The sequence below is a fragment of the Toxotes jaculatrix genome, chromosome 15, assembly GCF_017976425.1.
Source record: "Toxotes jaculatrix isolate fToxJac2 chromosome 15, fToxJac2.pri, whole genome shotgun sequence".
In the NCBI taxonomy this organism is placed as follows: Eukaryota; Metazoa; Chordata; class Actinopteri; family Toxotidae; genus Toxotes; species Toxotes jaculatrix.
In genome coordinates, this window is record NC_054408.1 from 12,175,590 (window position 1) to 12,202,920 (window position 27,331).

Below are 27,331 nucleotides of genomic sequence, written 5' to 3' on the forward strand. Positions count from 1 at the left end.
GTCATATTAGCTTCTTGTCCTCACTTTCATTCACCTGTACTCCATTTGTATAGAGCTTTTTAACAAAAAATAATCTGTTTGAGGTGTTTATTTTTCACTGAACATGACCTATACAGTTTAACTGTTGTGTAACATGGAAAATGTGAATTATAGCTTATCTAACAGGATGAGTCCTAATAATACAAGCACAGAAACCCAAATACTGTACTTTGTCATTACACATTTCCTCTCATGAGGAAAAACAAGATTCATCTTGTTTCACATTCCCAGCATCATATTTGCAAATTAACTGAGAATTTAAGAAGAACATGAAATATCTTGCTCATCAGTATGTTCATTTTTCTTTCAGCAATTCTGAATTCCAGTCATTCAGTTTCCTTATGTTACACACAGTGAAGATTGGTGCAAATTGCCCTTTACAAATAGCAAATCAATACTGAAGAAAAAAAAAACCCATTTCCTTAACATTTTAAGAAAAAAAGACATGTCAGCAGAAACTTCCAACAGATTTAAAAACAAGCAGCAAATAAGCGTGTAACAAATTTCCCTTTTCCTCCAAAGTGTCAAACTTCACACGGAGGAGAAATGAGCGCCGGAGATGAACAAAAGCAGCTAACCAAACAAGGAGCAAGCTGTAAACTAGTAAAGCCAACTGTATAAACTACCTGTTAAGTTGTACAGTTCATACTGTAAATGATGGGTTGACCCAAATTACAGAAACAGATTTAGCTTATCACAGATATATATTATTATTATTATTATTACTATTTGTGTTCATATGTAGCTTTAGAACAGTGTTGTAGTTTGTCCACTAGAGAGCACTGACAATTTCTACACTGTGCTTTTTTTTATATGTTCATTATTTTAAAAGTGTCAGTCAATATTACAATAAATCCAGATTTTTTAAAAAACTCAAATATCAACATCAGTTCTGGCCTCAAAAATCCAATCAATTCATCTCTGCTTTCAGCAGTGGTGTGTCTTTCTTTAGAAAGTTGGTCCTGGTTACTCCCAGTTCTGATTAGTGCTGTGAACCAGTAGGAGTAAGTTTTTTCTTTTTTTTTTTTAAATATAAATTGAGAGTTTCTTTGTCATGCCAAAAACTATAGTTCTATGTGAAATATATGGCACTAAAACTTTGTTCTGTCAGTCTTTCAATTTAAATTCTGTACATAAAACTCTGAACTAATTAATTACCATCAAACTCACACGCAAACCATTCATTTACACCAACCTCTCTTGCACACGTTCCTACAGAAACTTTTGTCATTTGAATTTAGAAACTACGAAACGTTGTCATGTCCTTGGGCTCTTTACTCGGGACGCACCAGTCGTCGGCCTCGTGGATCGTCTTGTAGTGTTTCCATGCTGACTTGTTGTACACAGGGAGCCTCTCGATGGACTCTGTGGAGAGTGCCTGACAGAAAAGTGAGAGGAACATGAAAAACGTGCATCCACTCTGCCTTCCTTTGGGAGACAAACTTGTTTCTCTTAAAAAAAAACAAAACCTCAATTACCCGAATGTAGATCACAGCATCAGTCCCATAACCCTCCAGAGAGTACAGCTTCAGGTCCCCTTGAAAGTACCGCGCATATAGTCGAGAGATGGGCAAGCCATACCCGTAGCCAGCCTGGACAAAACTTCTGTTATATAAGTTGTTTACATGTTGACTGAGCTTGTGAATTAAAAACGAGGCACTAAAATATCCAGTGCCTCATTAGGACGAGTACAAAAAACAACTAAAATAAGACTGGAATAAGTTCAAGGTCTGTGCGTCAGTTCCATTTTAACACTTCGATGGTACAATGTGTATGCATCTGGAGCGAAGTGGGAAAAGGGTTTCACACCAGGAATACTGACCAGAGGAGCAGCACGTGAACCGTCGATGCTGGGCCGAGGAGCCGTGGAGTACGTGTAGGTGAACAGCCTGTCGATCTTCCGCAACGGCACGCCTCCTCCGCGATCACACACCTGAAGAAGAAGAACATATGGTATGATGACATCCTTCTCTGACAAACATGCAAATCTCAGAATTGGGATTTGCATGGATTTGTTGAATCAGTCTGAGGTGCAGCTGTGCAGATTTACCTTGACTGTCAGATCTTCAGTTCCCAGAGCGACCTGTGTGTGGATAGGAGGATACTCCATGGCATCGCCGTATAACTCCATGGTGGCACGCATGGCGTTCTGCAAACAGGAAAGCACATCGGAGATTTTCCTTTATTTGATGTGACAAAATTACAGGATATACATAAGATAAATCTGTGTCACTCTCATTCTGTGAGAGTTTAACGTTCAGTAACTGTACAGTACTTATGAGGGAAAGAGTCCAAAAAAGCAAATCCTACCTTAAAGAGTTCAAACACCATGTGATACAAATGAGATGGAACGTAGACCACAGTGATGGGCTTCCCCTGCTCTTTGACTGTCAGGACAAATAGACAATCAAATATCAAATAAATTTTCATCATGGTTGAATCAATTCTTATTTATGTACTTATTTATGATGCAATTTTAAGTACTTAAGCAAAACAGAACATGTGACAAACAAATGTTTGTATGCTTGTGAGATAATAATTAAATGTGTCTGTATAGAGTTTTTTTTTCTCTAATGTCCAAACAAATTACCATTGAATTCCTCCAGTATCAGCTCAGGAGAGTTCATGTAGTACCGGTCACAAAGATTTCGTGCATTTTCATAAGCATCTGCAAAGGACACATTTGTTTTCAGGGAAGTACGAGAAAGACACTTGAACTACTTGAACAACAGCATATTTGAACACTGCCGCAACTTGTCACTCCTCACGTGTTTGAGTTCTTTCATTAAGATATTCTCACCTTTGATAACTTCACTGACACGACAGTTTGGATCAATACTGCCAATCTGTTTGGGATGGGCTGGGTTCACCTTCACCTTCCCGCCAAAGAGGAGTGCTAGAAGGAAACACATGCAGGTATTTCAAAGGAAAACACAGCCAAAATAAACTTTATATTCCAACAAAGCACGTAAGAATGCATGTTTAGGCACGTTTTATTTTATGAGATCTTTTCAGTGTTTTGATTATTATCCTTCAAGTCCTTCGTCACAGTCTCTGTCAGGCTGTACAACATTTTTCAGGCATATCAGACTGTGCAATATTTGCCAGGAGAACTGAAAAAGTACAATGTTATAATGATCTCACAATGTAACCACAACCCTGTCAGTCTTGTTTCTGTGTGAGGGTCATGTTATTTCCTGTAGGTTTCATATTAAATGTTGCTTTTTTCAAAACCTGTTTGTTGTTTAGCTCTTTTACCTGCATGATGTTTTTACTGAACCCGTAAGCTTCAGGGTTTTTTTGTTTGTTTTATCATTATGCTGCTTTATCGGTCCTTTATCATAAAATAATAATAATATCTTTAAAACCGATTATATAAAGGATGCAGCATTTATGGATACATCATTTATTATTGTGTAGGTTTACGCAGGTTGACTATCTCTTAGCAAAGAAGCTACGTACATACGTATGAACCTGAAAACATAAAGCCTTCTGTCAGGGTTGTCGCCGGCTCACAGGCATAATGAATGGGGTAACGCCATTAAATGGCTTTGGTTGTGGTCTGTTGAATCCTGGTTTGCTGTGCCAGCAACAGTAAAATGTACAAATCCAAACTAATACAAAATCTAGATGTTTACCAGGACTGTGTTCAGAAAAATAAAGCTTTGATCTCCTGCTAATGCAGCAGTCTGGCTCTCTGTGACAAATCTACACTTAAATGTCACATTATCATCACAATGTTCTGCTGTTTAGGGCTTTTATTCCAAAACAAGTACAACCATAGCACATTGTTAACCCATCTTATTGTTCATCACTGACAATAGGGATCATATTTTTATGAAGTTGAAGAGAATGTACTCACTGTGCTGGTTGAGCAGCATCCTGATTGATATCCTGCTCATGTAGAAACGATCCAGAAAATACTGAACATTTTGGCTGACGACTGGGTCTGTGCCGTAAGTCTCTTTGTACTCCACAACCCCCTGAGCCATAGTGGGGATGACATCATTGTGTCGATTTCTGATTTTTATCACAGCATCTGTGAAACTAAAGGAAGACATAATAAAGATTACAATGAGAAACAGGTTAGCTTTTTGCACTGAATAAAAGATCATAAATAGTGTATAGAAATAAATAAAACTGCATTTTGTATGTTTGGATTTACTTACTCATATGTGACTTTCTCATCATCTGCATTTTTGTCTCTGAACTCAAGGATCTCCTGAAGACTCTGCATATACCTGTGGAGGAAAAGAAAAAAAATAATTTCTGCCTTTTTACAGACAGTGACATCAGGGTAAACTGTTAGGCAACTGAGGAAAACGCAAAACCTACATACCAGCTCTGGACCAACCCGACTGATGGAGTCCTTAGCAAGTTGTCTGGCAATAAGTTGATCTCTTTCATGATGTTTGCCAACCTCACAGGCAACTCCTGCCTGAGGAAGGCGAATGACGTTTTCTCACATGCATTTTCAGAGCCTGAAGAGTAAAAGTAAAAACAGATATCAAATGCCAAATTAATGCATGAATTACAGTGACTGTAAATGTGTGTGTGTGTGTGTGTGTGTGTGTGTGTGTGTGTGTGTGTGTGTGTGTGTGTGTGTGTGTGTGTGTGTGTGCAGCACCTCTTACCAAAATCCAGAAACTGCTTCATTGACAGAGGGGAGGGTGAGAATTTGGAGTAATAGTCTATGTCCTTTCCTATGGACACGCTTCTCCTCAGAAACCTTAATATCCTCATGTTGTTGGCTCACTCAGCCGACGGTGTTGTTCAGACGGAGTCACAACTTGAAATGGTAATTAACAGGTTTAATGAGAGCTGACAGTTACAGTTAGATAATCTATGTTGATATTAGCTTGTCGGCTAACTTCAGCAGCTCGCAAACACACTCCTAAAATAAACGTCCGACTGTCAAGAGGTATGGTAAAATTTCTGCATCCATAGTCGTCGCTACCGTAAAGTATTTCTATATGGATCCTTACTTCAGTTTACTGCTTGCTCAATCCTTGAAAGCAGAAATGTCAACATGGCAAAGAGGCTTGTGTGGCTACTCAGTATGCAGCTAGCTACCCCAGAGAGTCCCAACGTTGTCAAGAGAAGTGTCTGCCAGTCGACTTTGTTCAGAAAAACAAACTTTATTGACCAAAATATGCGTTTATGTTATTTGTTGTATTTGTGAAAATAGTAGAAAGAGCATATGATCAAAGCTTACTGTCAGAGTGGTGTTTTTTACGATTGTATTCATTTGCTTTCGTGTTTAGTGTTTTTAGCTGACACTGTTACAGTGTGTTTTAAACTGTATTATAATATTTGTTTGCGCTCGACTGTTAACCAATAAAACAGAATAATTTTGTAGACGTTTGGGCGAATTAGTCCGTTATTTCATCTTTTTGAATCTCAACGTCAGTCGGCAGACTGCTCGTACTCTGCCCATACAGGGATTTAATTTCATTAACTGTTTACTCTTTGGAAAGACCTATAGGCGCGTCCCTGATGTGTGTTTGTCAGGCAGCAAGATGTACCAATCAAATTTGGATTTGATTCCAGACAGGGCTATGATTGGACACTATATCTGTCAATCTTGGCAGCAGCCAAAACTCAGGGCAAACGTCACGCTCATCGTTGGCCCTAACTGCCGTCATTTCCTGTAGTCCTCCATAGAAATGGCTGCGTGAAAGATCATCGAAGCTACGGGCCACGTTTTAGTGAAAGATGTGTAGTTAGTTTTTGGTTCCCGGCTTCGGTCAAGGTAACGCCTACAAACATTTGATCGACTCTGATTAACTGCTAACGTCTGGAAAGTCATCGTAGGAGGAAAAAGTTCCTCGGTAACTTCAGCTGAACCAGCTCGTATTTGCGACCCGCCAAAAGCCAAAGAGGTTCAGCGAGGAAGTGACCATTTTGTATCTGATCAGCTTTCAGTAACGTTATACGTTTTTTGTGAAAGAAAATGAGTGGCGGGTTTAACTTCGGGCAGCCCTCTACGGGCTTCACTTTCGGAGCTCAGAAGACTGCAGCCCCAGCCGCAGCCCCAGCCACTGGCTTTGGGCTGGCAAGCTCCGCACCTGCAGCATCCGGAGGAGGCTTTACCTTCGGCACTTCCCCGCAGACCAGCACCAATTCTACCGGCTCTTTTAGTTTCGGCGCCCCAGCGAAGAGCACAGCAGCCGGCGGAGGATTCTCTTTTGGGACCCCTAGCACCACATTTGGTCTGGGTACGACTCCTCAAACCACACCAGCAGGAGGGTTGACTTTAGGCTCCACGGCAGCTCCAGCGGCGGGGTCAGGGTTCACCCTCGGGGGAGGTTTGTCCGCACAGACAAACGCTGCCGCCCCTGCAGGAGGGGGCTTCACCTTTGGGACCGCTTCTCAGGTTCAACCCCAACTTGCTGCAGCAGCAACGACCGCACCAGCACCAGCACCAACGGCAGCATCAGGTGGCCTCTCGTTTGGAGGTTTCAGCTTTGGAGCTACAAAGGTCCAGGTGACCACAGCTGCACCCTCTACTGCTACCACGGGAGGAGGCTTCAGCTTTGGCACCGGTGCTCCCTCCACCCTCACCTTGGGCACCCAGCCCCAGCCAGTCTCCACTGTTGCAGCCACAGCAGGTCAAGGTGGAGGATTTGCCTTTGGGATTAAACCTTCATCAACCCCAGCTCCTCCTGCATCAACCCAGCCAGCCCCAGCTTCAGGTCCCTCTCTCTTTGCAACACCTGTATCTACAGCTACTGCCACTGCAACAGGTACAGGATTTACTTTGGGTACAGCTCCAGCTTCAGCAGCAAGCATTGCTCCTGCAACAACCACAGCAGCTGGTGGAGGTCTGTCTTTTATGCTCAAACCTCTGGGGGCAGCTACCATCACCTCAGCTTCTGCCACTGCCTCTACTGCCACAACTGCAGCTGCCACAACAGGTGCTGCTACAGGCTTTACACTGGGACTCAAACCCACGTCCGGCACAAGTACCACAACAACTGCCACAGCTACAACAATCACTACAACCACAGCTCCTCCAGTGATGACCTACGCCCAGCTGGAGGGTCTCATTAACAAGTGGAGTCTTGAGCTTGAGGACCAGGAGAGACATTTCTTACAGCAGGCAACTCAGGTGAATGCCTGGGACCGCATGCTGGTGGAGAATGGAGAGAAGATCACATCCCTGCATAAGGAGATGGAGAAGGTGAAGCTGGACCAGAGAAGGCTGAACCAGGAGCTGGATTTCATCCTGTCCCAGCAGAAGGAGCTGGAGGACTTACTCTGCCCGCTTGAAGAGTCAGTGAAAGAGCAGAGTGGAACCATCTACATGCAGAACGCTGACGAGGAGCGAGAAAGAACGTACAAGCTCGCAGAGAACGTGGACGCACAGCTGAAGAGGATGTCGCAGGACTTGAAGGAGATCATCGAGCACCTCAACACATCTAGTGGGCCAGCAGACACCAGCGATCCCGTAAGATGATATCAGATTTTACTTAAACTTGGCTTGACAAATTTCTGTACTCTTAACATTTATTGTTGAAAAATATATTAACTGCCTTTCTTTTGTGTTTTTTTCTTAGCTTCAGCAGATCTGTAAAATTCTCAATGCCCACATGGATTCACTTCAGTGGATTGACCAGAATTCAGTGCTTCTGCAGAGACGAGTGGAGGAGGTGTCCAAACTGTGTGACAACCAGCGCAAGGAGCAGGAGAAAACCTTTCGTCTAACATTTGACTGAACTGGAATAAATATGTTGGCCTCTATATTGACACCTAATTTTTCAGTAGTCATAAGCAGGGATGTGTGTTTTTAGGAGGAAAATTTCCTTGAAAAAACTTAATTTTGGATTTGCATCCATCACAGTTCAGTTCTGGTTGAACAGCTTTTATATAGAATAGTTAAAAATGATCATTTTTTTTCCTATGTAAATGAGTTGCTCGTTCTAAAGAATATGATTAAATAAACCTTTGGATAAAGGTTCTGTTTTGTTGGTTAGTAAAATAAGATAATACAGTATGTCAGTGGCAGAGTTTTAGTCACAGATGTAACATACCTGTACAATTTAAAGTATATAAATGCTGAGAATTTATCTGTGAGAGCCACACACTTATAGAATTAGTTTTATCCTTTGCATATGATTAATGACTAATTGTTTCTAGCCAAAAAAAAAAAAAAAAAAAGCCAAATACTACCCAGATCCAGCTTCTCAGTTGTGAGGGTTTTATAGTAAACAAAATGTCATTTGGTTAGCCTGAACAAACATTTTGAAAATATCATCTAGGAAAGTGTGGCAAGTGTCATTATTTTCTGACATTTTAAAAAACCAATAAATTGATCCTAAAAATAAGCAGATTAATCAATGATGAAAATAATTAGCTGCAGACCTCCTTTAATATTAAACATAGTAATGGTTATTAAATTTAACAGTAGCAATTGGTTTTCAAGCATTTTATTATACTTAATAAAATGCAATAAAATAAGCAAGACATTGACTTCGAATTCAATTTCACCATCTTCCCTTTGGATCCCTCACATAGAACAAAAAGACTTATTCTTACTTCAGTGATGACCTACAGTACAGTGAATGCTACCTGAATGCCACAGGAGTGAGAAGAGGAGACAATTCAATCTGAGCAGATGTGAAAAACAGACTCCACTTGCATTTAGAGTCACTACACTATTATTGTACCTAAATGTGATTCCATAGAGGACAGGAATACTTTTGTTGGAAAGTACTGAAAACTAGAAGCATAGAAGACAAACTAAAAATGTATACTGATGTACATTCATGTATTACACCGAGCTAGCTGTACCTTGCTTGCATAGACGTTAAGACAGTACAGCTTCATAAAAACAGTAGTAAACTTTGCCCCTTACTGTTTTACTCCAGGGCAGACATAAGACTGCAAAAACTCTTTGGCTGCAGGACTTTTTTTTGTTATCAAAAAATAAATATACAGTTTGCATAAGTACTTAAATATATACAAAACACAAAAAAGAGTCAACATCTATACAGTGTAAAAATTCAAAAGTGAAATCACTGAGCATCGTGTTCACCAAAGGAACAACAAAGTTCACTGTTTTTTTATGTCTCAACATTCTTTAAGAAAAACGGTTTATCCCCACCTGCAAAAATCACTGAAACAGAAAAACGAGTCATGAGTAGCTTTCATTGTCAATCCAAGTCGTCATCCACTGCTTTTTTTCAAATGGGTCAAGCTTGACTTTCCCATCTTTATACTCAGGAGTTTCCTTTCTTATCCGCACAGCGTGGTAACGAGGTACGCTGCTGTCCTGCTTGGAGCGTTTGAAGAATCCACACTGAGAAGGAAGATTTGGGGGAAAAAAACAAACATGTTTCATTATCAAAAAATGAGAAGTGTCAGAAATGTTTATGCACACTGTAATCAACAGGGGAGAGATGTGCAGGGATGTTAAGCATGCTTTGCAGTTTTTAATAGGATGTTTAAAACAGCCAAGCAGTAAAAGAGATGACGGCAAAAGCAACTGCAAAGCTCCATTATGAAATATGGATTTTGAAGAAGAAAGTATTAAGCCTGTTGGTAAGAAAACACATTAATTTCTTGGCAAAATTCAGAGACACATATTGTACCACCAGAAGATTTCTAATCTGACACTGAGCATGACAACTATTCAATATTTCTTCATGTGAAATTTAACCTTAAAAGTGTCAGTGTGATATAAAGTTTTCCAGAAAACCTGCTTCATCAACTTAGTACAATATGTATCTGATTGAATTTTTCTGCATCAAATCAGCTGAAGCGGCTGGAAAGTGAGTTCATTAGTGACGGCAGTAATCGCACTCCATGCTGACAGCTTGTTTTTACCCCTGTTCAGAGTATAAATCAGGCCTCAGCAGAGAGTTTGTCTTTGTCAGAGGCTTGAACATGGATCTCAGCCTTGTGATACGCAGCATCATACTGGTCTTTTGTTGCTCTCTTGAAGAAACCACACTGGGGGAGGGGGAGTAAGGGTGATGAATGGTTAAGGGTGACAAGTGATGATAGTCAATGGCTAATATGATTTCTTCCGGCAAAACAACAGAGAAATTAAAACATTTTGTAAAGGAAACAGCTTTATCTAGCGAGTTCAGAGTTGCTCTAATATCACGGGACAACAACCTGATGCTTGTTTGCTGCTCACGTACACAATCTCCTGATTGATGCCTTTTTAACTGAATCCAAATCAAACCTGGACCCACTTTTAATATCAACCTCCAGACTCTGATCCTGAGTATCTCTAAACGATCTGGCAGATGATCTTTTACATACCTGAATACATTATGATCACTTGATTAGTAAGTTTTGATGGAGGCAAAGAAAAGTGGAAATACTGTCTTATGATCTTACAAGCAACTGCATACTGAACTGTCCCATTTAACCACTACTGAATACTTGTGTTGTAATTTTAAGGAATATAATTCGATATTTTGGGCAAGACAGATTTAGATGGGAACCCAAATCCTATTTTACCAGAAACGAATGATATGAACATGTACTCACCTTCCAGAGCAGAAACACCAGTAAACCTAGAATGAGTATGCCAGCAAGAACAGCCACCAGTATGATCCACCAGGGAACTCCTCCATGCTGGGCTATTTCACTTTCTGGGGACACCGTCACCCTCACCTGCAATAAAACATCAAAGCAAGGAAAACCAAGCGGTCTAGTGGATTAGGGTGAAGGTAGTAAATGGTAAATACTTTGGTGTAGCTACTCACATGAGTGTCAGGAGTTGTCAGGATCACGTTTTCAGCCTGAGCCTGAAGCACGAGCGAGGCCTTCACAACTATATGCGAGGTCGAAACAGAGGCATAATCCTGTGTAAAAACAGAAACACCTGCTCAGGTAAGACAGTCACGCCAAATCAGGAGGTCCAGTACTATCGCGAAACACTGATGAGACACATTACAATGCAACATGTCACCTCAATAAAGGTTGAGTTCCACAGACGAGACCTCAGCTCAATTGTTGTACCGTCCAGGCCCTGCAGGGGGCATTTCAGCACCACACATTTGATCTGATTCTCACACATCTAGGAAAGGAAAGAGCCTATTAGACATAAAATCTTCAAAATTCATAAAAGAATGTAGACTCATCCACACAAAGACTCACCAAGACTTTATTTTTGTCCGACAGAGAAGACATTTTTCCACCAGTTTTTCTTTCTTTCCTCTCAATTTCCCTTTTTGTCCGGGACACGGTGGACTCCTGGGTACACAGTACAATTAAGCAGTGAAGGATAATGGCTGAGAGCTGGCCAACTGTTTTTTAGTTTAAGTCCATTAAACTTAAAAAAAAAATCCTACCTGGATATGTTTGAGAGAGTTTATCTCTGACTCAGGAGAGCAGCGGATGTCCTCGTGTCCCGTGGATGTGATCTTCACCAGGTACAGCAGCCATTTCCCATCTTTGTTGAATTTGGGCCAATGAATGTGTAGTGAGGCTTTTACAGAAGGCTTCAAAGACTTCCACAAGTTGTTTATCTGCAGGAATAATCAATACAGTAGCACTTAGGTATTTCATGTGCTATCAAATTTTATAAAACCAATGCCTTAACAATAATATAAAGAAGCAGGTCAGATGAATAAACTCACTCTGAATGTAAAGTTAATCAAGCTTCCGATCTCTTCTTCTGTCCTCATGGCACTTTCTCCTTTTACTTTACCTCCGAAAGAAACCTGATTGGGACTGGCCTCCCTGAGGAAGACAAGCAAGTGTTTTTATTTCACATACTGTATGGAGGTGCTGGGTATCTACGATATCTGCAGACAAACAACAGTTTCACACAATATGATTTACCACTACACACTTACCCAGTGACTGATAATGGCAATTCAATGATCACTTGAACCTTTACTTTCACAAGGGCAATATTTTTTTGCACACTGGTTCTGAAAGAAAAAAACCACAGCAGGAAGAAGAATGATTTCTGAACAATTACACATTGTAGTTCTTCTGTATTCTCGTACATGTACAGAATATAACAGAGCTCAGCATCTGTAGCAGAAGTACGTACGTTTGGAGCTGCAGGTCAATGTCAATCTCCGTTGTGTCGTCAGTCATGCCCTTAGTGCTCAGGATGATGTAAAATGTAGTCTTGAGGAAAAAAAAAAAGAAAAAAAAAACATCTCTCGCATTTGAACAACTAGAAGCCAAAGTAAGGATTACCATGTGAACATGACAAGTCTGTACCTCTGAGTTTCTCTTAAATGGATTTCCCAGCTCACAGTCTGCTTGAGAGATGTTCTGATTGGCAAGACAGGTGATCAGCTTCGGCTTTTCCACCTGGAAAGAAGAAATGGAGCGCCTGGATGGTTATTAAACTACAAATCAGAAAGCAATCTGTAAGTCAGAAAGAAAAGGATAGTTTCTGCAAAATTCTTCATGTTTTAAAAGGCTTTTTAGCTTTTTACTTTTTCACTAGATATGGTAATAGCTGTCTATTGGTTGATTTGTGTCAACAACTACTGGATGGATTCCTGTAAAAGTGACATTTATGATCCCCAAAGAATGAATCCTAATGACTATGGTTATACCCTAACTTTTCATCTTGTCCCACAAATAGGTCAAAATTGTCACTTATCCAGCCCTTTATTTCAAAACTTCCAAATCAGTGCAGTGCAGATATGATGTTGATCTTAACATGCTGTAATGAGGCACAGCTGTTATATGCTAACAGTAGCATGTTAACTTACAAACTATACAACAGAGTTAACAACAGAGTGATTGTAGCTGTGGACCTACCGTCATTTGATTTGAACGGACTCCAGAATATGACAGCACATCTGGGAAAGTCACCACCAGTTTTGCCTCATAAGCATCGTCTCCATTCATGTTGTTCACCGTGACCTGCAGGGTCAGGTCCTTCCCCTCGTAATTCCGATGAAACACGGGGATGTTGCTCTTGCTGCTAGTACGCAAAACATGACAGATCATTTCAGGCTGGTATGTTGTTTTCTTATATTAAACCTGGCTTATCAAGCAACATTTAGCAGACACAAGGCAACATACATGTATGTAGAGCAGCATTAGTGTCATTTAAGTAATACATTCAATCACCTTTTAGCTCTGGTTTGTGTAACTGGGTTCTCTGTTGTTAAGTGTTGCACTGTTGACCTGTTTGCTGGCTATGATTTCATATTGGGGGGGGTTACTGGTGCAGTCAGACTGAATCATACTGCCTATGGGAGGGCCCAAATACCATGACAAGGAACTCAGGTAGTAAAAGGAATGTGATCATGTTACAAAGTCATTTGAATGTTATTACGTAAAAATGATGTTGTTCACTACAGATTTAATTACTGAATTTTACTTAATCTTGCAACATTTTTAAGATCCCATTTTAATCTGTTGCTTAGAAGAGTGGAAATTGTAGAACTTACATGGGTAGTGGGGAGTGCTTGTCATTTTGCTTGTAGAATAATTTGTAATTCATCTTCAGGTTACTACGACAAATATTATCACTTCCACATCCCTCTTTTACAAAGTTGACCTGCAACAACAACAAAGCCATAAACAAACCTTATTCCACTGTAAACATTTTGTCATTAACTTAATAAAACATGCTTCATGTTTACCTCAATGATTTCTTTGCTCAGTTGAGTGGAGTCTAATATAGGCATAAGCTCGGGGAGGCCGTTCCTGGTCCTCTGTCGCTTTGTACCCAAAATGTCGACAGACACCTCGAAGGGAATGCTACGCATCTTGTCCTTAATATTGTCCTGTGGAAATCAGAAACAGGTGCTGAAGTATGGAGAATATTAACTGCTTCTGCATGTGTTCTGTTATACAATAGGAATGTATTTTTATTATTTAAGTAGATAGTATCCACATTCAACTGAAAACAATGAAATCATATTATGCTTTTGTTATTAAAGTTATTAAACTTTCAAAAATCCTTTGCTGTGGCCATTTTTTTCAAAAATCTGTAACCATGTCTAACTGCAAACTGTGTCACAACCTGATGGCCTCTCCTCAGTGCTGTCTTTGTGTGTCGGCCCTGCGATTGACTTGAGGTTTTATGTCAAAAGCTTGTAAGTCCAAAAATAGTCTTCTAAAAGACATTAAAAGCTCATGTGCTCATGTGTTGCTACAAAAATACCTTGACATATACCTTTTCTGTTTTAGTAGCACCAAGATATTTGGCAAGCGAACGGTGTGATATGTTTTACCTTAAGTGTGACATTTATCTTGATGCATGTTTTCTGGTTTTGGCCACGGAGGTCTAAGGTGCCGTTAAACTGGTAGTCTGTGTCAGTGTGGGATTGGTTCAGAAACACTCTGGAGGGCAGCCCCTGTTTCCTGCGATACCCATCAGCCTCAACAGAATATCTGAGAGCTGCAGTATAGAGGAAGAGCACGTGTAAGGAAAAATGGCTGAATAATCCTGTATCAAGATAATAACTTATCTTTTACTTACTTAGTCTAGGGTTGTAAGATGAATGGTTTGCTGTGTAGGTGAAGCATGCGTCCACTGTGAGGCTGTGGACAGGAAATAGACTTTTTTAACAATTCTGAGAGATGACATTTTGACAGTGAGACCTGTTTAAATATAAGGATATTAGAACACCTACCAAGTCCGGTTACCACAGGTTTTCATTGTAAGGTCAATTTTCTCTGGAGATATTTTGACATCTCTCCTGATTCTAATGACTGGCCGTGTCCTGAAAGAAAGGTTATTAAATCAAGTTGTGATAGAAATCAGTGGGGTTTAATTTTACTTACAACGTGTGAGGCAATAATTACCTGTAAATTAGAGCTGTGTCCGACAGAGAGCCTACAGCCAGGTCTGGATAAGAGTTACTATCCAGGTCCGTGTTTCCTGCCAGGGAATACCCAAATAATCGGAGGTTGTGCTCTTTTCCTGAAAGGATCTGTGTGAACAAGAAATCAAAATTTAAAAGGGGGAAAAAAATTGGTCAGCAAATGTATAAAATTAACATAACAAGGACATTTTTTTTGTTCATTAGTATCAAAAGCTCCAATGATTTGCAGATATTTGACAAGCTGGCACTTCAACATGTCTGGGTTTCAGAGCAAGACTGTGTATTAATATTAATGACATACTTTACTGAAGGTGAAATGTCTTTGGTTGCAGAAAGGAAAGATTAGACAGATCTATGACTTGTGACTATCTGAAAAAATTCCCATGATGCTTAAAAAGGTCAACCTGTGCAGGACTGGTGTTGATTCCTTGTGCAGAGCCGTGATAAATGTAGACTTTTCCTGCCCCGCTGTCATCATAAGGAGCTCCAATGGCAATGTCTGAAAGAAAGAAAGTAATCATTTACTGCAATGTGACAGCAACTGATAGAGAGAACATAAATGAGCTACAAAATGACAGCTAAATTACCTTCATATGAGTCTTGATTGATGTCTCCAATGTTCTCTACTGCCAGTCCAAACATTGAGTCTTTGGTCCCATTCAGGCGGATAGGAGTGATCTTTTCCCACCTTCCTGCCTTGTTGATGTAAACATAGACAGCCCCTCCTACGTCTCTGTCCTTCATGTAAAACTGAGGGGCTCCTACAACTATGTCCTGCCATCTAGATCAAAGAAGGGAGGTAAATATTTATCAGTATCATACAGAATGTAACTTAATAGATAAATAAAGTCCACTAAAAGGAAAACATTGAAATTACACATGAGTAACAGACTAGATAGCATTATAATAAAGCAATATTAAAGGAAGCCAAATACTTTCCCAACATCTCAGGGCTATACAAATATTTTGTTTATGTGTGTATATACTTTTCTTCATTTTTTTTTGACTTATATGAATGATGCTGAAAAACCTATTCCCCAATAAGATCAAATAATAGAATAAAGGCCATGAGAAATGTTACCCACCCATCACCATTCAGGTCAGCTACAGCCACGTCATATCCAAACGAGGATGCCAGCCCTGGCCCATGAAGAGTGTGCTCCACAGAGAGTCGGGTGGAGGATTCCCTCTCTTTCTTTAACAGGACCACAGCTCCACTGTGGTTGGCTCTGGGCGCTCCAGCCACCACAGTCAGGCCACGACTCACAGTGATGCTGTGTCCCGAATCAAGGGAGAATCCTAAAGTGTTAGAGATGTTGTAGGACATAAATATCATAAATATTTAAACTGAAGAACAGATGGCTGATTTAAGTAGCTGGGCTGAGGATTGTGTAGATAACCACATATCTCTGCTGATAGAAATTCTATGCACAGCCAGTTCTGTTTACTTGTTCAGTAAAGAGTTTGAGTGAGAAAGCCGAACACGCTGAGATTCTCTCTGTTTCTGTGCAGGTGTCCCGACCAACCAGCAGGAGACGCTAGTGAGAGGGCAGACAATCTCTCACCACATCTTATCTACAGACACTGCCAAGTCTGCTTGCTGATGTGGTTGCAAAATATTTTCCATCATCCTCCTTTTTCTTTATTCACACCCATGCAATACATAAACTGATTACATTTCCGTCAAACTGATGACAAGACTGGGGAAGTTGATAACAAAAGAAGCCAGGTTGAATTTCATTTAAGAAAAAAAAGCATTATCAAGAACTACATGTTTTATACAGGTTGTTCATTCATTTCTGCTGCGCAAATAAAAAATGAAAGTTAAACTTTCCCCAAACACAAAGTTTTAACCCACAAAAGACACAAGGCTCCTTTGACACTGACCACAAGAGCAAGATGAAGTTCAGATATGACTGACACATTCACATAATTAGCAGCACTACTGATCTTGTCCTTTCACATGTCGTTTTATGAACTCTTGTTGACCCCAATCTTGAAAGCCTTGTTAGAATCAGAGTACTGTTGCTTCTTTATAGTTCCCAAATGAATCAGATTCAGAGACCTTTTTTCACAGCCAACATTTGGACTTGTCATAGCAGGAAAAACACCAGGTGCAACTAATAACATTAATAATGTCTCTTCCAAAGATTACTGCAACGCAATGCAGCAGTTAATTATGTTATTCATTACACCTGTGTTTGACAAATCAAAATGTCTGAGTGAGAAAGTTGATTCAAATTTAGTTTAACTCTACATTTTTTTCTATGGTCATATTCAGTATTGGTATCTTGCAAAGGTTCCGCACCAGTCTCAGGGACCTGTCCCACAGTTAGGGAAACACTGGTTCACTGGAACACACAAGGTGCAGCTCTTTGAACAGGTATTATGTATTTGTTTAGAAAAAGCTCTGTCTGTTTTGTGGGTAGATACTCACCAAGGTAGCTGTTGGCAGGTACAGACGCCAGATCGTCTCCAACTTCATATGGGCCATCATCATACACCCCCATCTCTAACAAGGTGTTGTTGTTTTGCTCCACTCGCACAATACCTGCAGTGGAGGTAGATGTTAACAGGTACAAACAAGAAATGTTTATCCATCCATCCATCCATTTTCTATACCACTTGATCCGTCACGGTCGCGGGTGGCTGGAGCCTATCCCAGCTGACTATGGGCAAGAGGAGGGGTACACCACAGTCAATCGCAGGGCTGACACACAAAGACAGACAACCACACACACACACACTCACAACGTGGGGCAATGCAGAGTAGCCCATTAACCCTAGTTCATGTTTTTTGGTATTGTGGGAAGAAGCCAGAGTACCTGGAGAAAACCCACGCAGGCACAGGGAGAACATGCAAACTCCACACAGAAGAGCCCAGACCAGGGTTCAAACCTGGAACCCTCTTGCTACAAGGAAACAGTGCTAACCACTGCACCACCATGCCACCCCAGAAATGTTTCTGATAGGATAAAAAAACATGACATTACTTATTTTAACAGAAAACCCGATTCCTCCAGTAAATACTGTAAAGCGCTGTGTAGTTATGGTTAGTTAATGACCTTTCCAGTTGTAGGCTCCTGGTGCTCCAAACACCAGGTAATGGTAGTCCTTGGTAAAGGTGGCAGCCAAACCCTGCTGGCACGATCCAAACCTCTCATGGCCTCTGGCTCTGCCTTCACAGAATTTCCAGTTACCTCCGTCCTCACCGGAGGACAAGTCAATCGTCAGGTCCTGACTCAAGACATAGCAGCGCCCAGTGATGTCAAGTGACTCCTGAGCTGTGTTCACAAACAAGCGCCTCTGATAGCGATGAGCACATGTCTGAAATTACAAAACACGGCTGTGTTTTAGTTCATACAACAGATAAGACCACAGTGCAACTCAAGGTTACAGGGAATTATGGTTCAGGCCCTCAGTTTGACTTACCACAATCTTTCCCCCAGGTCCCTGGCTCTGAACCGTCACCCCCATCCACTGATCCTGCTTCCACTCAACAAGTGTGTCCTCTTTCAAAATATAACAACACAAAACAATGATATGACCACCAATATTCATTCTCGATTATTTCATTTCTTTTATTGTCCATTTCATTGCTGATGATATGCATTATATTTGATATATTTGACTGTTACATTTTACAGATATGTGGGTCCTCTCTCTCATTGTGACAAATAAACTTAACTTAGACCTTTGACACAATGTCTGAAGATAGACAGACAGATTGATGTCTCACCTTTATCATCAAATTCAATGCGCTCACAATCACTGGACTGAGAGATTTCACATTTATAAAGCCCTCCTGTGATGTTGGCTGTCTGTTTTCCCAAAGCTCTGGCTCTGGGAGCTCCGATCAACAGCCTGAAGAAAAAGTGAAAAACATCAAACTTTGATCAAACTTTCATTTTTTGAGGCATTACAGGATTAAGTGTCTTTTTGTGCTTTTTGTTGTAGTCACCTGTTATCACTCTGACCAGCTACAGCTTCTACAATTTTATAAAGACCTTTCAACAAGTTCCAGGGCAGCAGCTTGTTGAATTTAGTACATGTATGTGAAAAGATCAGCAGTGAGAGTGACAGTGATGGCCTAGCAACAACAAGAATGCAAGTTTTTCTGTTGAGAAAAAGAATGCAACATGCCTTCCGGCTGCCGTCATGCAATACAAATATTCTGGCTACTGTTGGCAGAGGTATTGGTCCCACTTCTTTTATCTGTCTGAATGTCAAAGCAAAACAATAAAGTCTAGAAGAAAGCTCACACTCTGAATCTAAGAGGCTGACTTTAAACACTCACTGGTCTCCTATTAAATTACAATGAAGCTGTACTGCAAATGTCTGAGTTTAAAGTCTCATTGTTAACAATTGTCATCTGCAAGAATTAAGAACAATAGAGGCATCCTGTTGGCCTAATGTTTAAGACGCATACCATATAAACACAACATCCGTGGTTCATTTCCAGCTGGGGACCTTAGCTACAAGCCATGCCCGTCTCTTTTTCCCCATGTTTCCTGCCTGTATCTACACTGTCACTATTAAATAAAGGCAAAAGGACAAAAAAGAATTAGGAACAATATAGATGGCTGCCAAATTAAAAGGAAATACCCAAGTTTCTGTGTGAGACAGTGAAGAATCTGTTGAATAAATACAAAGAAATCAGATTTATTACTGTAACCAGTCCGAGACCAGATTTTTATCAAACTACAATTTGAGCCATGAATACCTACAGTTAGAAGACATGACTAAGAGTATACAGCTACACTAGTGGCTCTGAGAGGCTAAATGATAGCGCCAGTATGGTCGCAAGCCCATAGTAAAAACGCCAACATGCTCATAATTAGCAGGAATAATGTTTACTATGTTCATGGTTTATTTTACACACATTGTGACACAACACAAAGTGAAGCTAAGGCTGGGGGGGTAATAATAAATAAATAATAACACGGTGGACAAAGCTGTTTCACAACATGCCTTTAAGTGGCTAATGCACTAATTGGCTGTCATGTATTTCAGATGAGGTGGGTTTAGGCTGCGAGAACTTGTGTTTAGTCTTTCAAAGTGCTTCTGTAATTTATGATAACAAACAAAACAGAAAACTTTCGTACATGACAGCAGACTACTGTCCTGACATTCCTCAGAGGGCAAAGAAGCAGTGAAGCAGACAATCTAATTTGTCTGTTCACTAATGTAGTTGTGCTGCCCAACTACTGCTCACTGACCACAGCTTCTCTCAAAAATACACATTCTCACAAGAATGAAGAGAGGATGTGTATATAGGTCAGTCATGTTGGCAGCCACTGAAATGACACCATCAACAGCACGTATTTTAAAGGGTTCTGCAACCTGACAGTTTGAGTTTGTCCACTGCTATATTTTTGTGAATAACAGTTGTCTGTATTAATACATCATTGCCGCAGACTCACTGGAGATGTTCTGGAAGGCCTTGTGTATGTGTCAGTGATCATTTAATTTGGCTATAGCAGGCAAGGTGATGCTTTCAAGTCTGCTGACATGAATTTAATACATATTTATTTTCACATGCCTTTTGGTATTACTTTGAATGAATTCCAGAGGACAACTAGAACATAACTGAGACCTGTACCAGCACCAACCTGCTGTACTTTCCAAGTCATGCATTGCACAGTTGACTGCATTTGTAACCTTTTACACACTGTGCAAGCCACAGTGAATAAGTTCACTGCAATACAAGAGATGGAAGTAGAAAACAAAAAGTGGCCATATTTCCTGTCACTTGCGGTTTCAGCCTGCATAGAAAAGTCATGTAGAGAAAAGAACAGAGAAAGAAATTTCAGAACAGTGATAACACAGACACAAAGATCACCATATGCATAAGAATAGAAGGGACTTGTCAGACTGCAATATAAAATAAAATAATTTAATGTTAGCAAAATTCGGGCGGGGGGGGGCATAATTTTACAAAGTAAACCACAGAGTAGGAATTTTCACAAAGGATTTAGAGGAAATCCTCTCCACCCTTTTCTCCTCCCCATGACTCTGTAGTTCCTTCTGTTACCCACCTATTGATCTATGGGACAGCACCGTGGCTCGTTATTTGCTAAACAAGAACTCTCTTCAGGAGGTCTGATGTGAGACTGAAGGCTGAAGACCACACCACAATCCCTCTCCTTGAACAAAGCCCAGTGAAATGCAAATACAAACAAGAGCCCTTACAAAGTTAGCTTCAATTTGACATTTCAGCTTCTAGCTGGCTTAGCCTAACATGCATCACAAACTGATGCTGAATGCCTCACAAAAAGCCACAAATCTATTTTTCTGTGTCATCAAACAGGCAACAAGAACCTACACTGCTGCACAATATAATACAATCCAACTAAGAAACACCGTGATCTGCAGGGTCAGAAATCACCAGAGTTTAAACAATGCATTGAATTGGAGTGCATTACATTTTGTAGATGTACACGTGTCTTTGGAGCAGAGATATCCCTTCTGCTGTAACTGATAATCAACTCAAGAGAAGCCAAATCTATGAGGCCACATGCAGGAGAACATCACATTTATGAAGATCTTGTTACACAGGTAAAGAAAAAACACCTCAAAATGACCAGCAGAGCTACTCAGGGAAGTGACAGATGTAGAATTTAGCGAGTAACTGAGGGGTAACACTGACATTTACATGCAACACACCAGGCTAGCCGACTCATGGACTAGTTTTTCAAAAAGGCTAAATTTTAGTAGTTTTACATTTTTTGCAATTAATGTATTTGCTAATATAGACCCCATACGCCTATAAAGCAACAAACAGTCGACTCACAGATTTGCCATTAAGTAACAGGAAGCTGCAATACAAAAACACCAAAGATATACTTGAGGCATAGTGTGTGTGAATATATATAAAAATAGCAGTTTAATAAAAGACTCCTAACATTTGCAAGTAACTAAAGTACTGGACAAGCTAAACATTTGAACTGATGACTGTGTTAAATGAAAGTTTAAGGGATAATTATAGTTATAAAAGTTCATATGGGAGGGACTAAACTAAACTAAACTAAACTAAACTACTCAAGTAGTTTAGGAAAAGGGTGAAAGTGAACTGTAAAATCTTCCACTCAGCACATGTCATTTAAGGAATCACATACTGTAAGTGATCCTTTGGCCAAGCTGCAGTGTGAAACCACATCCCATCATGCAGCATGTCTTTCACTGCAGTGTAAATGGCAATACATAGCGACTGGGGTAGGTTTGCACAATGATCTCACTGGTCTTTGTTAACAGATGTGCTCCAGTGCTCCACAGCTGTGCACTCAAAGCCACAAGAACTGCTGCAGCTGTTCTAACTTTTTCAGTTTACACACACACACACTGATTGGTGCTGACCTGTGATTGGCTTGGTACACATCACAGAGGAAGGCATGAATATTCATTACAAGTACAGATCAACTTCAAGTAAAGAATAAAGTTTAAAACAAAGATTTTTAAAAGTCTTCAGATTCACCTGTCTTAACTGTGTAACTTTTATTAACCTTTTTCTAAGCTACACAATCTGTTTCAAACATGAGTACAAAGTTTGACTGAAGTACCTCAAGTGATGATTCACTGATGCGTTTACTCTATCAGGTTACATGTGCACAGATGGCTGTGAATGTCTTGTCAAATGGCCTTTTTCTCTGGTTTCACTGAGAGGATGTTATATCCATATCATTAACCCAACACATTATTCAAGGAAGAGGCATCCAGTTGCTTCTTAGCAAGATGCCACATCATGGCCAGTCTCATGCTGAAACATGGATCTCCTTGTTTTTTTTCCCTCTCAACAGAGACCATTAGGAGAAGAAAGGCGTAATAACACTATAAACACTGTGAGAATCCAAGCTGTGCTTTCAATAAACCCATTAGAGGAACAATATGGATAGAGTTGCATAAATGGTTTCATGCATTTATAAATAAAACAACACTTTAATCACAGAAAGATTTGTTTTTTCAATTGCAGCAAAGTGGGGGAGAAGTTTTAGCTCTGAAACACAGAAGGGATAAAGGCCAGTTCCCATCTGACATGAGATGAATTTAATCTATCTAGTCACATATGTTGCTTGCTAAACAGACTGTTTAGAAAGGACCCTGTTAGAACCAGCGTTCCTCTCTTCACGTATGATTTATAGTAATCAGATTAATACCAGAGGTGATAGCCAGTAGTGTTTTACAGCTGCTAGTGATCATCATCAAACACATGTTCGCATGCGAACAAAAGAGACAGATGCAGTGTGTGAGACACATCGCTGACTTATGTTTTCAGTGGGTTTAGAGTTCCAGAGTGGTCACTGTGCCTCACACGTTTAAGTTAGGCAGGGCTGTTCATTACCTACTTCTATGTGCTCTACCGAGCTTTCACTTCACTTGTCTGGCTGCTTATCTCAGGGTCACATGAGGATTTAGAGCTGAGATCATGGTCCAAATAGAGGGAGCTGCTGTTTATTCCATACTTTTCTCTCACTTTCTTCAAACTATTTTGTAGACCTGATTACTTGAGAAAACAACTGACACATTAATTGATAGAAATAACTATTAGTTGTAGCTCTAATGGGAAATCGTTGCATTTAAGAAGCTGGAATCAGCAAATATTCGATACTTTGATTTTTTTTTTAAAATTAACAGATTAACAAAATTGCTGCGGATTTTCTATTGACTGAATGGTGTCTTCAATCACTGCTTAATTTTAAACCAGCTTAAGCAAATATTAAAAACAACGTACAGATGCAGTGATGTTGTTTGCCAGAACAGCGGAGCAGTTTTCACATAGATCAGTATGTAAAGGAGGTCAATCTTCACTCTCCTCTTAGTTTTATTGGCAGAAAAACAAACTATCAGGCCAGTGTCACATTTCGAACCTCTGTTTGAACAGCAAATATTACATTCAGTTTCATGACTTTCACTCTTTTTACACTTGTCACATCTGACGAATGTAAAGAATTTTGCGAACAAAATAAAATCCTTGTAAAAAAAATTTTTTTTTGAGGGAAAGCTTCCAATTTTGTGTTGCTGCTACATCATGAACCACCTTCGCACAGCTGCCAAAAAAACAGATAAAAATCTCTGCATGCAAAATCTACTCCTGTTATCAGGGCTTTTCATTCCTGCTCGCAGGCTTTGACATGCCAACCCTTCTCCTCACTTTACTCCCACCACTCTGTGTAGCAGGATGATCAGCTTCACTACACAGACATTTTTTTCTGCACCCTCAGGGCTAACCAAAGGAAATGGTTTGCAGTGGTGTCTACATCAGCCTAGCTACGTGGTTGCTATGTGTAGCATCAGCAGGCATTCTTGCATTTGGGGAACATTTTACAATTTAACTGTTGCTTAATTTTGGCAAAAGCTGAAAACTGCTCTGACCTGGCTCATCTGTGTACATGTGAATGACTGAAATGCCTGAAACATGTGATTGTGGCTGCATCAGTCAGATAGCCATTAATATTCATTCAAGGCAACTACAATGAGTATATACTCTTCCCATCTCAGTGCTGCGTACATATCAATGTTTACCAGTAAAACCACTGAGTGAAAACGCACTAAGACCTTAAAAGAACTCTGTAGAGAAGCCCAACAAGAATCATTCATTTAAAGGACACTGCTGATGAACTGAAATCTACAAACATCATATTTAAGAAAAGTTCATATTCACCACTTAACCAGGCCAATTACTAACAAATCTTTTCATCATCCAACAACTATTTTAGTCAATTAAATACAAAAAATTGTGACCACAGTGTTAAATTTGCCTGACCAACAGTCCAAAACCACAAAATCCTCTGTTTAAAATGTATAAAAGAGGCAGAAGTTGCAAATTTACACATTTGAGAAGTTTCAATCTGAGAATTATTGACAACATTCTCGATAAATTGTTTAAATGATAAATTCATCATCAGAATTGCTGGAAACCAAACGATTAATCGACTAAAAGTTGCAGCAGTACACCATTCTTTTCAGGTTCCCTCAGTTTGACCTTACAGACGCATTTGCATGACAGTTAGAACCATTGTTTATTCACTTGTCCTCGGGCGGCTTCCCATTTTACATTCAAGGAATCTCAAGGAGACAGTAGAAATCTACTGCAAATCTAAACAAAAACTTTCATCATCGGAGAAGAAACTAGAAGATTGTGACTAGAGTAAACCGTAGAGGCTGCTGCAGCGCCCGACATCACGACCTATGAGTGAAAATCCATTTATTAGTCTTGCAAAGGCAGAATCCTAAAATTAAGTAGATGTTTCCTACCCACAACAACCCAGATATAACTTTGGGCAGAAAGAAATCTTGTTAGAGATTTTTAAAAGCTGAGATTTACTTATGTCATTAATTTCCCCGAACCTGTGCCGTCAGGTGTCTCTCATAACAGAGCTGCACTTTCAATGAACAACCACACAAGAAAACAAACAGAGCAGTGGAGAAGTTTGGCTGAGGGCATCACTTACACTCTTTTATCCGGGTTGAGTTGCCGGTGCATGGCGAGGGAAAACCCGAACAGACTCCCCGGTTCTCCGCGTTTCATGATGACATGCCTGGTGTCAATATTGAAGGCGAGCACCACAGTTGGCTCCAGAAAATAAAGATGAAATAAAAGTGCAGCAGAGACAGCGGAGTATCCTCCCTGCAGTAGCATTGCAGCGCGGTCCAGATGTGCCCAGCCGATCCAAAGTTAAGCGCCGCTGACCCCTCTGCTCCTCACCGTTTAGCCCGGTGCAGTTTGACTGAAAGCTGTCTCTGCTTGTTCCCTCAGACGGGTCTCCGATTCTGCTCCAAAGCGCCCCCTCCGGTCTTCAGGGCGAACTTCACTGCTACAGGAGGCCGCCTGTTAGAGGACAAGTACAGTCTCAGTCAGTTAAACAGATTTGAGGTATATTCACATTTACATAATTGGCAAGTTTGTCTACAGTGGACAATCTATATTTTATGTGTTTCTCAGAGTCTGATCATCACACCAAAACTAGCTTTAGTTCCGGTTTTGATCTTCCTCTACAGTTTTTACCACTTAAAGGTCAAGCGTCCCCATAATCTACTGGCATATTTCTTACCACAGCTTTCATCTAGAGCAGGGGTCGGCAACCTAAAATTCTCAAAGAGCCATTTGGACCGTCTCCCACAAGAAGAGAAAACACCCGGAGCCACAAAACCCTTTTGACATCCAAAATGAGGTTAACACTGCATATATCGTTTTTGGGTTTTGTTTTTTTGTTTTTTTGTTTGTTTTTGTTTTTTACCTGTATGCTATGTATAAAAAACTATAGTGTGTGGCATTTATTAAATCAATGAACTGCTACAGAGAACACCAAATTTTATTTCTGCATGTAACAAAAACATTTTGAACTCCGAACAAAAGACGCTTGGTTGATGCTAACTTTCAAATAAAATACTCAGTGTCTATTTGAGTCCTCCTCGTATTTATGAAATAAAAATCCAAACTTAAATTATCCACCTGCAGCGAAACAAAATTGCCGTGTGCTTCTGTTCCCCTCATCACTTTATCGCGTGTACTGAAGCGTGCAGTCAGCTGTCAACCTCAAAATGTTGCCGCCGGGTGTCGCACATCGGCGGTTGTGACGCATATTTTGAGCGACAAAAAATTAAAAACGTTTTATTTTAATGTTACAAGATCACCATAACCTTCAAATGTAGAAGTACATTAAAGACGAATGCACTACAAGAAAAATACATTTAAATTAAATACTCATTCTTTATTTTCCAAAGTCACAGGGAGCCACAGCAGGGTTGCCGACCCCTGATCTAGAGGCTAGCTTGCTTTTTCTTTTAAAGGCCATGTTTAAACAGTCACAAAACAAAAACAATTATGCCATTACTGGGCAACACTGCAATCTGCTGAAATCTGAGTTTTTATCTTCAGTCTCTGTAGTACAAAGACTGTATTCCTATTTTTCCGTTTGATTTGTTTTCAGCTACAATTTTATGAGTAATAGTGAGAGAAACAAATGGAACACCCTACTGCAAATGAAGGTTACGTTGCTATTTTAGTTTGGTGGAAGAAGATAAACATGAAGTCAGGTGTGTCAGTCAGCTGGACAAATACTGTAAACCTCCCAAATTCAGACAGACAAGGAGACAGGCTGCTGTAGGTCACTAAAGGCTGTAAAATTTTTAAAAGGTTTGCAATTTCAGTCTTTTATCAGAATTTCTTGTAAAAAATCCTGAGATGTTAACTGAATTAAAAACAACTAAAACAAAGAAGGGGCAAAATATTCTGGTTTGGGGGCTGATTATCCTTCCATAAAAATTGGAATAAAATATTAAAGTGTGCTTTCATTACTAACACCTGCTGATGACCGGGTTCATAAATAAGTTATCACCATACAGGAAAGATTTTGTGGTCATGAAAGAGAGGTCTTGAGTCGCCTAAGAATGTCTCAACTCTGACTACAAGTCAAAAGCTTATCTATCCACTTTTGATGTTCACATTTTAACTAGCTGAAGGCTTGTACTTGTCTTGAGAAATTAGGTTTTATGATACTCCAGGTAAAAGAAATTTGCTCACAAAC

The 27,331-nt window shown here is 40.0% G+C and overlaps 3 protein-coding genes across 4 annotated transcripts; 1 reads left to right on the forward strand and 2 right to left on the reverse strand.

The window, feature by feature from the left end:
• Window positions 1–73: 73 nt before the first annotated feature.
• pdk1 (pyruvate dehydrogenase kinase, isozyme 1) lies at window positions 74–5,123 on the reverse strand. The gene is made up of 12 exons (XM_041056495.1): window positions 5,025–5,123; window positions 4,674–4,828; window positions 4,379–4,520; window positions 4,209–4,280; window positions 3,902–4,086; window positions 2,840–2,935; window positions 2,630–2,707; window positions 2,350–2,426; window positions 2,090–2,188; window positions 1,862–1,972; window positions 1,518–1,631; window positions 74–1,417 (listed from the first exon to the last, which is right to left on the reverse strand). The coding sequence occupies exons 2-12, from the start codon at window positions 4,780–4,782 to the stop codon at window positions 1,277–1,279; spliced, it is 1,224 nt and encodes a 407-aa protein (XP_040912429.1). The 5' UTR covers window positions 4,783–4,828; window positions 5,025–5,123; the 3' UTR covers window positions 74–1,276.
• An 865-nt stretch (window positions 5,124–5,988) lies between these two features.
• Window positions 5,989–8,222, forward strand: nup62l (nucleoporin 62 like). Its single transcript, XM_041056514.1, has 2 exons — window positions 5,989–7,489; window positions 7,599–8,222. Exons 1-2 carry the CDS (start codon window positions 5,993–5,995, stop codon window positions 7,755–7,757), a joined length of 1,656 nt encoding a protein of 551 aa, XP_040912448.1. The 5' UTR covers window positions 5,989–5,992; the 3' UTR covers window positions 7,758–8,222.
• Window positions 8,223–8,270: 48 nt separating this feature from the next.
• On the reverse strand, window positions 8,271–25,524 carry itga6a (integrin, alpha 6a). Of its 2 annotated transcripts, none has more exons than XM_041056440.1 (26): window positions 25,256–25,524; window positions 18,547–18,671; window positions 18,240–18,319; window positions 17,873–18,134; window positions 17,245–17,358; window positions 15,893–16,106; window positions 15,395–15,588; window positions 15,212–15,306; window positions 14,788–14,915; window positions 14,616–14,705; window positions 14,462–14,523; window positions 14,214–14,380; window positions 13,620–13,763; window positions 13,425–13,534; window positions 12,787–12,949; window positions 12,235–12,327; window positions 12,059–12,138; window positions 11,856–11,933; window positions 11,637–11,739; window positions 11,349–11,525; window positions 11,155–11,250; window positions 10,967–11,074; window positions 10,761–10,859; window positions 10,543–10,668; window positions 9,868–9,993; window positions 8,271–9,340 (listed from the first exon to the last, which is right to left on the reverse strand). In XM_041056440.1, exons 1-25 carry the CDS (start codon window positions 25,441–25,443, stop codon window positions 9,886–9,888), a joined length of 3,204 nt encoding a protein of 1,067 aa, XP_040912374.1. In that variant the 5' UTR covers window positions 25,444–25,524; the 3' UTR covers window positions 8,271–9,340; window positions 9,868–9,885. The 2 variants fall into 2 exon arrangements, with proteins under 2 accessions (XP_040912374.1, XP_040912373.1); XM_041056439.1 differs by having other exon boundaries at window positions 12,787–12,952.
• Between the last annotated feature and the right edge of the window lie 1,807 nt (window positions 25,525–27,331).